At 44.2% G+C, this 14,742-nt stretch overlaps 1 protein-coding gene across 2 annotated transcripts in view; it reads left to right on the forward strand.

Annotated features, from left to right (window-relative positions):
• Positions 1–14,742, forward strand: part of SMCHD1 (structural maintenance of chromosomes flexible hinge domain containing 1) — a 735,404-nt gene that overhangs the window by 211,858 nt on the left and 508,804 nt on the right. For both annotated transcript variants that reach the window (XM_030213010.1, XM_030213015.1), the window contains exons 18-20: positions 3,360–3,437; positions 4,092–4,211; positions 12,510–12,654. In XM_030213010.1, the coding sequence (XP_030068870.1) occupies positions 3,360–3,437; positions 4,092–4,211; positions 12,510–12,654 (343 nt within the window). The remainder of the gene's footprint in view (positions 1–3,359; positions 3,438–4,091; positions 4,212–12,509; positions 12,655–14,742) is intronic.

Below are 14,742 nucleotides of genomic sequence, written 5' to 3' on the forward strand. Positions count from 1 at the left end.
TTTTCAGCCCCCTTATTCCACCTGCTCCTAGTTCCGTCCCCAGCCCTTTTCTCCCATCAGTCCCGAGCTTCAGCCCCAGCCAGTTCTCCCTGTCCCCTTTAAAGCCCCCAGTTTCAGCCCCTGCCCCGTTTCAGCCCCCTTATCCCAAATACCCTCCTTTTCAGCCCCCAGTTCCAGCCCCCTTCATCCACCACATGCCTTGCATCCCCCCTTTTCAGCCCCAGACCCATTCTCCCACCTGCCCCAGGCATGGATCCATTTTCCCTCCTGCCCCCTTCTCAGATCCCCAGACCCCTTCTCCCATCTGAGCACTCCCCTCCCCAATCTCCTTCTCCCCTGTGACCACCCCCACCCTCCCCAATCCCCTTCTTCCCTCTGAGCACCCTCACCCTCCCCAATCCCCTTCTCCCCTCTAAGCACCCTCCCCAATCCCCTTCTCCCCTCTAAGCACCCTCCCCAATCCCCTTCTCCCCTATGAGCACCCTCCCCAATCCCCTCCTCCCCTATGAGCACCCTCCCCAATCCCCTTCTCCCCTATGGTATGAGCACCCCCACCCTCTCCAATCCCCTTCTCCCCTCTGAGCACCCTCCCCAATCCCCTTCTCCCCTACGGTATGAGCACCCCCACCCTCTCCAATCCCCTTCTCCCCTCTGAGCACCCTCACCAATCCCCTTCTCCCCTCTGAGCCCCCCCTCTCCCATCTGAGCCCCCCCTCCGTCGAGAGGCCTGAGCCCTCTTCACCCTAAAGCCACCACCCTGCTTTTTTTTTAAAATCCGTGCAGCGATGCAGGCAGCGCCTCGCGCCTGCCCTGCATGAACTGAAAAGAGGAAATCGCTTTGCTGACGTCGGGCCTTCCCTCGCTTGTTGTCCTGCCCTCTTTTGAGGTAACTTCCTATTCCTCGAGGGCTGGACAACAAGCGAGGGAAGGCCCGACGTCAGCAAAACGATTTCCTCTTTTCAGTTCATGCACGGCAGACGCGAGGCGCTGCCTGCATCGGCGATCGCTGCATGGATTAAAAAAAAAAAAACTGTCGGCTCTCGCGGAGCACCCCCCATCCGCTGACACCCAGGGCGGACCGTCCCCACCGCCCCCCCCCTTGGTACGCCACTGATACCGTGGTTTAATGACGAACTGAAAGCCTTAAAAACACAGGTCAGAAGACTGGAAAGAATATGGAGCAAGAAAAAAGGCAAAATCACTCTTAACGACTGGAAACAGTTGCAAAGAAAATACAAAATCAGACAAACCAAAAGAATGTACTACAAAACCGTAATAGGACCAAATTACATGGATACACATAAGCTCTTCTCACTCGTGAACAAACTCCTAAATACTACACTGGTTACTTCTAACAACACAGATACCCCATCTGCTACCAACCTAGCGAAGCACTTTAACGAAAAAATGATAAAACTCAGACGAATGATACCTTCGAACACCACCGACTATACAAGCATCCTTGAATGCCTTGATCCAAAACCTGGTGAATACCCAGCAGATCGTTCATGGACCAACTTCGACAAAATCTCTGAAGACGAACTCTCAAAATGGCTTAAAAAATATAGCAAGTCTCAATGCAAACTAGACATTTGCCCTGTTAGCCTAATAAGAGCCGCCCCCAAACAATTCAAGAAAGACCTGACGGACCAAATAAACCACAGACTCCTAAACGGTTTATTCCCCACTAACAAAAGAAATATCCTACTCACCCCTCTGCAAAAAGACGCTAAGAAAAGCACAATGGACCTAACTAACTATCGACCAGTTGCATCTATTCCGCTCATAACCAAAATAATGGAGGGCATGGTCACGAAACAATTCAATGATTACCTAACTAAACACTCAATTCTACATGAGTCACAATCAGGATTTCGATCAAATCAGAGCACCGAAACTTTACTAGTGGCGGCAATGAACTCATTCAAAAAAACAATTGCTACTGGGAAGAACATATGTTTAAAATTTAAATCATGTATTCTTTAAATACCAAGTTTTCATATTTCCCTTAAAAGAGGAATAAGATTGAATGCAGTTGCATGTCCATAGAGATCTCATTTCATAATTTTGGGCACATAAATCCAAATACTATTTGTGTATTGCATTGGGCATAATTTTGTTTTATACATATGCATTAGGAAACCTTGTACTCAGGATTAGCTCAGAGCTTTAATGCACTGCTTTCTATATTGGTCCCAGAGCTGAGAATTGGAGCAAAGGCAAAAGAAGAGAAAGTGACTTATAGCCGTCATGCACACTTTCTGTGACAGAAAAGGTGTTAGAGATGAGGCACAGGAAGTTAGTGACTCTCCCTGCAGCCTCAGCTAGGTTTACTGAAAGAAACTACCAACTTAAAATACATTTAAAGTGTGTTTTACTACAGTCGCCATATTACCAGCATTAGTGCACACTAACACAATAGGGCACATAAGTAAAATCTAGCACTAGGTATATTTGTAACAGAGGGAGTTCGATTTAAGGCATGGGATATAGAGTGAGTTTCCTATCGTAGCATGAATGTTGTTCTATAATAAGTGCTATAAACAGATTAAATGCTGTAACTGTGGTGATAAGTGGGAAAAGTTCCCTGTGACTTTTCAAAGGCCCACTCCTTCAAATCAGTAGTTCTAAGTATAAGCAGATATATGCCATCCCTTGGCTGCACTTGTGACACTAAAAATGTAACTTTTATATATCTCCTTTAACCTCTCCTCTGAAACACCTTTGCTTTAATGCATTTATTTGTTGGTGATTAGCAAGTGAACAGGGATAGCATGCAGTCTTTTGAAAATTGGCTTTTTGCAGTATTCACAAGTTATCTCTGTAAAACCTTATTTTTTTATCTTTTGAATATTGACTTCTTGGTGTTCAGTAGTTGTGAGAATATTTTCTGGTGTTAAAATTTGTCATTAAGAGCATGATGGAAAAAGGTAACAGCTCCAGAGCCTGAGGAATAAAGTAAACATTACTTACCTTACCAGCATAAAGTTACCAAAGATTTGAAGAGCAAATCTGGGAGACAGGGTGGGTCAAGGTCTGTGTCCTGTATGTGGTAAGACAGGTCAGGATGGGCTAGAGTGTGCTTTGGCAGCAACTGTAGTAGTTGGAAAGTAAGGCCTTTGTCAGGCAGACATTTATTGTCCATGTCCCAAAAACTACAATGTGCTGTTGCTGTGTATCTCAGTGGGGGAGGAGAAGACATTCTAAAGTTAAGTTTAGAGAGTAAAATGTTGTAATTTTGTTGGATTGTAGTTTAATCATTAATTGATATTGAATGTGATTGTATGGTCCATGCAAGTCTTCATCTGCCATCATCTATTATGCTACTAAAATATTTTCTTTCTTTTTTTTTTTCTAAGCACCAAGTGGAGACAAAGATATAATTTCCCATATTAGTCAGCATGGGGGTAGATGGCCTTACTGGTTTAAAAAAATGGGTGAGATTTCTTTTTACATATCTTAGAAGTTTAACTGTGGATATTTGGTGGATTTTGTTTTCATTTTGATAAAACTTTATTTGCGCTTGTGTGGACCTGCTGAAACTCATTGGAGAGTTGGAGTGTTTGCCTGGGCGAGGCAGCTTGTAGGTGCAAACATGTTGATTGAAGTTAGGGTTTGTATAGTTGGGTTGAGAAGCAGGCTTGTATATTTAGGAGCAGAAGAGAATGGGGTCTCTTAGCATGAAGAGTAAGTGTGTGTTTATGTCTGGGGTGAGTGCTATGTGTTACATGTGTGTGTGTCTGGACTGGAGGATAAAGGTTGTGTGTGTGTGTGTGTGTTCATCAGGATCAGGGATTCTGTATGTTTGTTGGTGAGTGGAGGACAGTGTGTTGAGGGCTAAGTGGGGGAACAGTATGTATGTTTGGAGGCTGTGGGTATGTGGGCCAGGGGATGGGATGAAGAGGCACACATGTATGCCTCTGTGTCTGGGGAGTAGTATATGGTGTTAAAGGTTATGTGACTTTTGAGGGAGTGTATGTTGTGGGTAGAGATGGCCATATGATACTTTATGCACTCACCTGCACAGACAGATGAGCAGAGGGCTTCTGTTACTTTATATTAATCCTTTTATTATTCTTTCTGATTTACAGAAAATATCCAAAAACTTGGAAGTTATACATTGAAACTGCAGGTAGTGTTGAATGAAAGTAATGCAAACACTTATGCAGGAAGATCTCTACCGTCTAAAACAATCAATTTTAAAATTATAGGTAAGGAACATTTATAGTATCAGATAATGTTTTTGAAAATAATAATATTTTAAGGGATAAATAACCTTTTGTGCAGTTACCCTCTTCAGCACTGCCCTGCTCTGGAAACACAAGAGCCATATTTAAATTCTGGATCACAGTTTATTATCCTTGATTTATTATTTAAATCTGTCTATTGGCGTAAGGTTCAAGGTTACATACAAAATATTGCAACAAGAAAGCATTAACAACACCATCAACAATTACCAGTTCCTCTGCCGTTGCCATTCCATTTCTTTTTATGCCCTTCCACCCCACCCTCTGCACCCTCCCTCATTTCTTCTACTCGCATTTCAAGTTGTAATGTGTATTAATATCAAGTCTTTGAGAGATACATCTGACAGCATGAACACATAGAAGGGCCAAAATAGGCCTGTGCGTTAGAACAAAATGTGCCAATCCCTCCTCAAAAAACGGTTAACATTTCCCCTCCCCCCTCCCCTTCCCCTCTCCTCCCCCCAAAGCCTCCCCCAAACTCTTCCCTTTCTCACCTCTGTCGCCGTACCATTTGCTACATCTAACTGTGCCTTACGAGTTTAATATCCTGCTCCTAGCCACCATCGTTAATGAGTCCCAGAAGGGGCCCAAGTCTAGCAAAAGATCTCCCCTCTGGGTGAGGCCAAATCACCCACTGCTCTGCGTTCCAGAGAACATTGAAAAATCATCCTCGCTCTCCAGTGGGACAATAATGGGCACTCTGAAGTGATCCACAAGCTCAAGATTGCCTTCTTACCTAGCAGTACCGTCCATTTAAGAAACGGACGCATCCCTTTAGGGGGCTGTTGAGACAAATGAAACTTATCAAATAATAGTTGCGGTTTCCGCCGCCACGTTATCTTCCACATATCTGACACATGATTGCATACCTGCATCCAAAAGTCTGCTACTCTTGGACATGTCCAAAACATGTGCCCTAAATCCGCTGGAGAATGTCCACATTTCAAGCATTTATCCTCGGTCCCCATGTGTGCTCTCCATGTTCTATGCGGAGATAGGAACATTCGGGTCAGGAATTTATACGCCGTTTCTTGCAACGCCACACTTTCTGATACCTCTGGAATGTCCCGAAAACATGCCTTCAAGTGTTCAGGTTGAATGCCCGTAGCTAATTATTCCATTGCACTGCCAGCTGCGCATAATCGTATTCTCCCAGGTGTTCCCGTAATTCTGCATGATAATATTTTAAGGGTACGGCTCCTTGAGCATCCAATGCTAAAAGCGACATTAACTTATTCCAAGTCTGTGTATTCAGATGTTCGGGGGGTAGTGATCTCAAATAGTGGCGTAACTGGAAGGAGGCAAAGAAATCCCTCCTTGTGGTGCCAAATTCCCTGTCTAGATCCTCCATTGATTTCAAAGTTCCCTCTTCGGAGTATAACTGGTGAATGTACTGTATTCCATGGGCCATCCAATCCGCAAAAAGGATTGATGTATTACCCGGGGTAAAATGTTCATTGCCTCTTATGGGCAACAATGGGGTACATATCGCTGAAAGGTTATATTTGCGACATAACCAGCGCCAAGTCTGTCGTAGGGGAGATATCAAGGGTGCAAAAGCCTGGGGTGTACGGACCCCTCCTGGTCTCGCATGCAACCAAGAGCTAAAATGACGCGGATACAAAACTTTTGTTTCAATTTCCGTACATGAAAAATAATTCGTATTGCGGAACCAGTCTGAAAGGTGACGCATGTTACTAGCCACCGACACGTACTTTAGATTCAATAATCCTAGCCCCCTTGTATTCGGGGAAGATAGAGCTTAGCTGCTGCCAGTCTAGGTTTTTTCCCACTCCAAAGATATCTAGTAACCACTCTAGTTAGCAGGCATTCATCTCTGTTTAAGAAATACCGGTAGGACCTGTAACACATAAACCCATTTAGGGATTAAAATCATGTTGTAAAGTGCTATCTTTCCCATTAATGAAAGAGGCAGTGTGGTCCAAACTTTTAGTGTTTGCCTGGTGTTCACCCTAAGAGGTTCCATGTTTAATTCATATAGGGATCTCAGATTGGCAGCTAGCCATACACCAAGGTATTTCAACTTACCCTCTGCCCAGGAGAGTGGAAACGTACCTTCCCAAGTTTCTCGAATCTGGGGTTGAATTGGTAGAGCCATGGATTTACCCATATTCAAAGATAGACCCGAATAGTAACCAAATTCCTCAAGGGTTCCTAACAAGTAGGGTAAGGAATGTTGGGGTCTAATCAATGTTACCAGAACATCATCCGCGAAAGCTAGTGTTTTGTGTTCCCGTGTTTGTAACTTAATCCCTGCTATGTCTGGGTCATTTTGAATAGTTCGTAACAAAGGTTCAAGGTATAGCAAAAATAATAAAGGTGATAGCGGGCAACCTTGTCTGGTGCCGCATAATATGGGAAAGGAATCCGACCGAATTCCATTGACCAATAAAGAAGCTCTCGGGCCTGTATATAACGTTGCTATTGCATTGAGCACCCATCCCCGGAGGCCTATGTATTGGAGCACTGAAAAGAGGTAGTCCCAGCGCACCTTGTCGAAGGCCTTTTCTGCATCTAGGCTGACCATCAACAATGGCTCGTTCGTGGCAAGGCTTTGTGCGATAGCTAAACAAGCTTTCCTTACATTGTGACATGGGAGCCTGCCTCGCACGAATCCCACTTGGCCTTCCCCCACTAAAGCTGGCATTAGAGGTGCCAACCGTTCGGAGAGCACCTTCGCTAAAATCTTCAAGTCTATGTTAATAAGCGAAATTGGTCTATAGGACCCCGGGTTATCCAATGGCCTCCCCGACTTTGGAATTAAAGTAATCAAGGCTTCGTTCGAGTCTCGTCTAAACCTGCCTTGTCTAACAGAGTCTTCAAAGAAATCTAATAGGGGGCCGCTTAATTGTGGAAATAATAGCTGATAGTATTCAGCCCCAAACCCATCAGGGCCCGGAGCGGATCCTCGCTTAAGCGACTTCACTACTTTTTGTAATTCTTTAGCTTGGATTGGCGCGTTCAATTGATCTAAAACCTCGGGGCTCAAACGTGGCATTCCAGAATCTGCCAAATAATCTTCAAGGGATGGTCCTTTTTGTGGTTCTGGAGCGGCATATAAATTTGCATAGTAACTTGCCAGCATCCGAACAACCTCCTCAGAGTTACGTGTTCGTCTGCCGTCTTCACTTTGCAATACTGGGATGAACCTGTTTCCTCCCCATGATTTGGTAAGTCGCGCTAGTAGCTTTCCCGATTTGTTGCCATTCTTATGGAAGGAGTAAGATCTGTGGAAAAATTGTTTCTTTGTTTTCTCATGGACCATAGTGCTCAAGGCCGCAAGCGAGGCCAGCATTACTTCTCTAGTCTCCTCCGAAGGGCATGCTATGTGTGCCCGCTTTGCGATTTGGTATTTCTTTTATAAGAGTACCACTCCTTGGGCCAATTGCCGCGAGCGGGCACACATATAAGCTATAATATCACCCCAGAGTACCACCTTGGAAGTCTCCCAGAATAGTTGCGCTTCGTGTGTATGCGAACCGTTTGTATCTACAAAGTAGGCCCACCGGTTTTTCAAATAATCTTGGAAGGCTCCCTCATCTTTCAAGTGTCTGGGAAACCGCCAAATTCGATGTCGCAACCCGGCTGCCCCCAATTCCAGCTCAATCCAAATCATCGCATGATCCGAAACCTCCATTACCCCAATTTCTGCACGTGATGACTGTGAGAACAATGATGAAGATAATAGTATGTAGTCTATTCGCGACCATGAGCCGTGTGCTCTAGACAGGTGTGTATAATCTTTTGCTGTTGGGTGGCTTAACCTCCATGGGTCCACTAGATCTAGTGCTGTACTCAAGTACCTTAATCCTTTTCCTAAAGCCGAGCTCGCTGTCGGTCCCGAACGGTCTTGTAGCCCATCCATGACTTGGTTGAAGTCTCCTGCCACTACCCAGGGGGCATGTGCATATTGAATCCCCAAACGAACTAAGTGTTGAAAGAAAGAGTGGTCATACACATTGGGGCCATAAACATTTAGAAGGAAGATTTCCTGCCCCAGGATATTTAAGTGAAGGAGAATGTAGCGACCATCCCTGTCTTTGGTTATTATCTTAGAGGTACATTGCAAATGCAAATTTTTATGAATTAACACAGCTACTCCCCACCGTTTACCCCCTGAGGATGCAAAGTGGCATTCTCCCACCCAGCGCTGCTTGAGCTTTAAATGCTGTTCATCTGTTAATTTAGTTTCCTGGAGGCATGCTATCGAGGCGTGGTGGCGTTGCAAGACTGTCAGGATTTTTGTTCGCTTTACAGGGGAGGAAATACCGGACACATTCCATGATATTAGCCTGGGAGGTGGTAGCTTAGCCATAGTCCCAACCGTCTCTGTTATACAAATTTAACAATTTCTGAACTCTTGTGGCTCCCAGGTGCCCAGCCCTCACCCAGAAGCTCTGCGCTAACAACAACTGTGTCACAGGAACATAGCTCTTTGAGCAGTTACCCGTTTCCCGCTTGGCACGGCGACAGCAATCATTTAGCCCTCCCTTCCCCACTTCTCCCTCCCTCCCCACTGCTCCCTCCCAACCCCCCATATCTCTTCCCGTCTTCCTCATGGATTGTTCCCAACCCACTAAACCACTTACCTATGCCTAATAGGGCCCTCCCTCCTATTTAATCTATATCATGACAATTTTTCATACTCCCCTTCCTCCCTGCTACTTTATACCCGGAGATTCCACTCACCAGGCACCTCCAGTCTTACCCTTCTAATTAACTAGTCACTTGCATTCGCCTAAAGTATGGGTGGCGCTCCTCTTTTGCCATTTCTCATCTTTCAACCAGCAATTCATTGCCTATAAACCAGGACTGAAAACTATAGAAACTTTAACTTAAAGGGAGGCACATACAAGAAGAATTCATCATATACATTGACACATTGTGTTATTCACTACCTTAGCTTTTAAGGCATGTAGTCATCTCAAAGTTCCAAGCATGGGGTATTCCCTGCTTTAAACTCACAGAGAACCACTCCATAACTCTAGTTGGTATAACTTAAAATCAACAACCTTGCAATCTCAATAACTGAGTGGTGTCAGGTCTCCAAAATAGCCCTTCTCGTCACTGTCTGAATCCTGACATTGATTCACAGTACATATTGCAAGTTTTCACTGTCTGTTGCCCAGGGTAGGTGGTGACCGTCTCGTCCCAAAAACAGTTAACAGTAGGGTCTCCACCACACTTACAATAATGGAACAGCGAGCGTTCCCATTAGACTTTCTCTCCTCTCCCAGCCAGCCCTGCCCCTCCCCGCAATCACACGAAACAGGCCACTAATGCTTCTCCCTCTCAACACCCCCCCTCCCCCCCTGTACATTCAAAGCTTCTTTTACATAACGTAGCCAGGAAGGAGGAAGTAATAGAGCAAGATAAAACGTTTAACAAGATATAACAAGCTTTAACAGGTAAACAATGGAGCCTTTCACTCGCTGATCTGAGGCATTGCTCCTGTGCCGTCCCCGGTTTTTCATCGACGCTGACTCATGCCTGCACCTACTAAACTAGAAGGTGCCGGCATGTAAAAAAAAAAAAGACAAAACAAAACCTCAGAACTCTTCCATAATGTCATAGTAAACTCTGAAGTATGAGAAGAACCGCAACTCCTCACGTCCAATGGAGCCTGCAGGGTAATTACTCACTGTCTGAGCCACCCAGCAAATAGTAGCGATTTCGCCTCCCGCAAACTATTTCTGGTGTAGGGAGGCTCGTCAGCGTGGGCTCTGGGATTGAGGGCTCTCCGTATCTCCCTGCAGCCAGCTCAGAGCTTTTTCAGGGGATTCGAAAGTTCGCCACTGGCCATTGTCAAGAGTCCTCAACTGTGCTGGGTATCTCAATTGGAATCTGTAGTTGCGCTCTATTAATTTGGTGCACACCGGCATGAACAGCCACCGCCTTGCCGAGAGTTCTACAGAGTCTGGAATAGTCTCACTGGTGCGTCTCCATATCGGATTTCCTCTCGATGTGCACGATAGTGTTGTAAGATGAGATCTTTTTGTGCAGAGTAGTGAAACTTTGCTATCACAATCCTAGGTCTCAGTGCTCCAGGCTTCTTGGTTCCTATGCGGTGTGCTCGTTCCAGTTTCACCGCTCCCTGGTGTTCTGTCGCTCCCAGCAGTGATTCCAGCCAACGTTCCATTTCTGTGCAGAGATTTTTCTCGGGGAATGTTTCAGGAATGCCCAAGAACCGCAAGTTGTCTGTCCGGGAACGATTTTCCAAATTGTCTAGTTTGAGTTGCTGGGCTTTCACAAGTGCTGACAAACGATTTAGCTCCACAGTGTTCCCCTGCGCGCCCTCCTCCAGGTCAGATACTCAAACTTCTATTTCCCCCGTTCTCCGTGCTAGGTCTGCAGTCAATTGGGACATGCCCGATATTTGTTCAGAGATTTGGGCTAGCCTCGGTTCCAAGGCTTTCACACCTGCCGTTGTGAGGTCTGCAATTGCTGATTCGGTGCAGGAGAATTGTGGGGCCTGCTCGTGATCCGCCATTTTGTCATCTGCCTCTTTGGCCCGTTCCATGCCTTTTTTATTCGATTTAGAGGCCATCGTGTTAGCAGTTTTCACAAATTTGTCCATAGAAGGTGTAGTAGGGTTCTCCTTTAGTTAGATGTTAATTTTATATCGTGGATTTGCTGATGTTCACGGATGGAGGGAGGAATCCCCGAGGAGCTCCAGGCACTCACGTCTGGGCTCTCTCACGGCATCACGTGGTCTCATTATCCTTGATTTATATGTTGCTAGCATACCCATCCCTATGTGAAGTTTACAGAAGTGTGCACAAGTCTGGAATAGGCAGCACTCGTCGTGCCACCAAGACCTCCATGCAGGTTTTTCACTTCTAGGCAAGCATAGAATTGTCATTTTGGAAGTTACTTATTGTACTTTAGTTAAGTTTATCTTCCACGCTTAAAAATCAAGCAGGTTTGGTTAACTCACTTTTTGTGAATATCCTTGTTTATTGGTTAAATACACTTACATTAATGACTTCATATAGACAGATCCTGCGTGATAAGTGGTTCAAAATCACCCAGTCACAGGCATGTAATTGTAACCTATCACTGGGGGGGGGGGGGGGGGAGTTTGGCAACCAATCACATAACAGTGCAGTTAAAGTTGTGACAGCTATATAAACAACTAGATTACTTCACATTTGTTTCTACAATGGAGAAAAGCAGGTTTTATCCATAGAATACACAATTTGTGTGTCAGTAGTGAGTGAGGAAGGCTATTCCAGCACTGAAGTAGCAAAAAAAAAAGGCTGAAGTCATATTACAGTAGTCGAGATCCTAAAGAAGCAAGAGACTGATCTATGGCTGATAGGGATGCATTTAGGCTATCCCTGATAGTCAAATCCCAGGTAAGATCAAATTCTTAGCTATACCTCCCTAGCTGACTGAAAACTCGTATCATCTCAGCGCTCTGAGGCAGTGGCATGAGAAGTGTGGTGTAACGATTCTTGATCTACGATGCAGAGAAGTTGTGTGGAGTTTGGACTCGGCTGGGGGGGAGGGGGGAATATAAAGTGAGAATCAAGCCACTCCTAATGGACACACAGAGGAAGTGCAGAGTCCAGTAGGCAAGAAGATACTCAAAACTGACTTGTGAGAAGTGGGAAAAAGTTCTTTTCAGAGACAAAAGCACTTTTTGCCTATTTGGTGACCAAGCTCATACATAGTGTGTCAATACCCAAGTGAAGAAAGTAAACCGGAGTGATTGAATTTGTCTGTCAAGTATCCATTATAGATCATGGTTCGAGGATACATGGCTACAAGTGACATTGGATTCCTGCATGTTGTACAGCACAAATGCCATGCTGGAACTGCTTGACATAATAGCTGGAAAAATAGTCTGAATTTTTGATGTAAATGTTTTGGTATCACTTTGAACCAAACAAAAATTGCTCATATTCTTAATTTTTGTCCACCTATTCTAGACTTTTGCACACCACTTTAAAGGAACCGTCTAGCTCTATAACTGTATGATGGTATGCAATATAAATAAGCCCTTTGTAGTGGGTGTTTCTGCTGAAGTTTTTTGTGCAGCTCCATTGAGGTTTATTTCAAATATTCTATACATAATACCTTTGATTTTATAGCATGCTGATTGTATCATTTTTGATTGTTATAGTGAATGCACCACCTTAATTTTCAATTTATGGCTATTTATTTCATGGTAAGTGAGAGCAAATTTACTTTTTTAAAACTTGTTCACTAACATGTTTTTAATTTTTTTCCCTTAAGAGGGTAAACCAGTTAAATTTTCAGTGGGTCTTTTGGATCCTCCATTTCGTGTTGGAGTACCCTTTAATATTCCTTTGGACATGCAAGATGAATTTGGTCATTCCACTCTACCTGTGATTGATATTAATCCAGTACTCGAGGCTAGGTAATTTAAAATGTTTTTCTTTCTTTCATTACTGTTTTAATTAAAATTGGTGGTGTGCTTGATGAACACACAGCACTGTTGCTGCTGGTGACAGCAGCATACATGTTAATGATCTAGGGGTTGTTTTTTGCTGTAGTTTTGAGAGAGCAAATGTGTGATGGACAGCAAAGGAGGTTAAAAGAAAGCAACAAAAGCAAAACACTTGCCCTAGAAGAAATCACCAATAGCAGATTGATGACCTCAGCATAAAACCTTAGTCCCTGCTCCTCCCAAGGAATAGCGTATCATCAGGCCCAACATACCCATATCCTCTTGAACTCTGCCAACTGTACCCAAAAACTTTTTCTGCTCTCACCCCATTCCCCTTGAGCCTTCTCTTTATTTCTTACACTTCCTTCGTCATACTCTTACTCTGCTCTTCTTTGTCTTCACTTTCTTCTTTCTGAACCCCATGTACTATACGCATCATCAGTATCCTCTACCCAGCTCCCTCCCCCCACACCAGTCCTTAGCCCTCTACCACATCTAGAAATAAATCTCCCCCTCCACGTTTCATAGTGCTACTTCGCCTCTGTTCCCTAGTTCAGTGGCTTCCAAACCTGTCCTGGGCTGTCCCAGCCAGGTAGGTTTTAGAATTCCGATAATGAAAGGTAAATTTGCATGTGATTTGAATGCATTGCCTCCATCTCATACATTTTAATTGCTGATATCCTGAAAATGCCCTAGACTTGAAGTTCCTCAGGACAGCTTTGGGAATCACTGTCCTAGTCTCGTCTAACATACATCCTTCTGAGTTCATATGTCCAGTAGTAATTCCCAGATGTCTGGTTCAGTTTTGGAGTAGAGGTGGGAGTTTGATAACTTCAATAGCATTAGGTTTGAGGTAGGAATGAGGGGGAGGGCTTCTAAGCAGTAGTAGTGGATCCTCCCAGGAAAGAGGCTGTGGTAGAGGCTGAGGCATGTAGAACAGCTTAGTATCCTCCCTGTTCTGTTACAAGTACATCTTCTGCATCATTCCTCTTGCAACCTCTGATTGGCTGCTGTGACTAGAAGTAGCAAATGCTGTTAGGGGGAGGGGAGTGTCAGCACATACCCCTAAGGTGGCATGCTTTAATGAGTTTAGAAACCCTGTTTTACATTATACATATAATGCACACATTCACATTGGGATAAAAAAAATCAGAATGTTATTCACATATAGAATGTATTTTCTGTAGGACACAGGATTGGTAAGGCAAACAAGTGAGTGACTTGTGATGACATCCAGTGCCAGGATGGAACAACTGTCCCAGAGCTCAGAACTTAGTGTAACGTTTCAATCATGAATGGACCTTCCTTGCACACAACAGTCTCATTAGTTGCTGTCAAAGCTCAAGACAGTTAAACAAGACTCAGGAGATGTAGGTGGGATTGTGTGCCTTACCAATCTTGCTGTCTGTGGGAAACATCTGTTAACAGGTGAGCAGCACTGCATTTTTCATTGAGAAGTGATTGAGTCAGGCACAAAAATAAGTGACTCCCAAGCTTAGGGCTGCTCAGCTATTTTGGGCCAGATTCTTTAAATGGTGCTGAAAATTTAGTGCTGATAAAATTCGGAGCTGAATGATATTCTATAAAGGGTGCTTCAGGCTGAGCATTCTTTGTAGAACAGCGTTGATCACAGAATTTGGTGCTCAACTTTGGGTGCAGGGAATTAACGGAAGAAATCAAAAGGACCAGACTCAAGGATGTAAAAAAGCCAAATTTATTGCAATAAATTTGGCTTTTTTACATCCTTGAGTCTGGTCCTTTTGATTTCTTCCGTTCTTTTGTTTTTTCTGTTTTTGACGGGAGAATTGGACTCTTTTTCGTTGTTGCAGGGAATTAACGCCAGCTGAAATCTGGTGTAAATCTTATTGCGCAAATTGGACGTGGACCCCCGCTATTCTGTAACACTGTGTGCTTCTTTTGTTAACGCCCCTGACGTGCCCATGCCCCTCCCATGGCTGCGATCCAATTTAGTTGCTGATTGTTACAGATAGCCATAGCCAGATCGGCACCCAAATTATAATTTGTGACAAGTGCTTGTCGGCTCCACTAATTAAATAA

Source organism: Microcaecilia unicolor, chromosome 1, assembly GCF_901765095.1.
Source record: "Microcaecilia unicolor chromosome 1, aMicUni1.1, whole genome shotgun sequence".
NCBI lineage: Eukaryota > Metazoa > Chordata > Amphibia > Gymnophiona > Siphonopidae > Microcaecilia > Microcaecilia unicolor.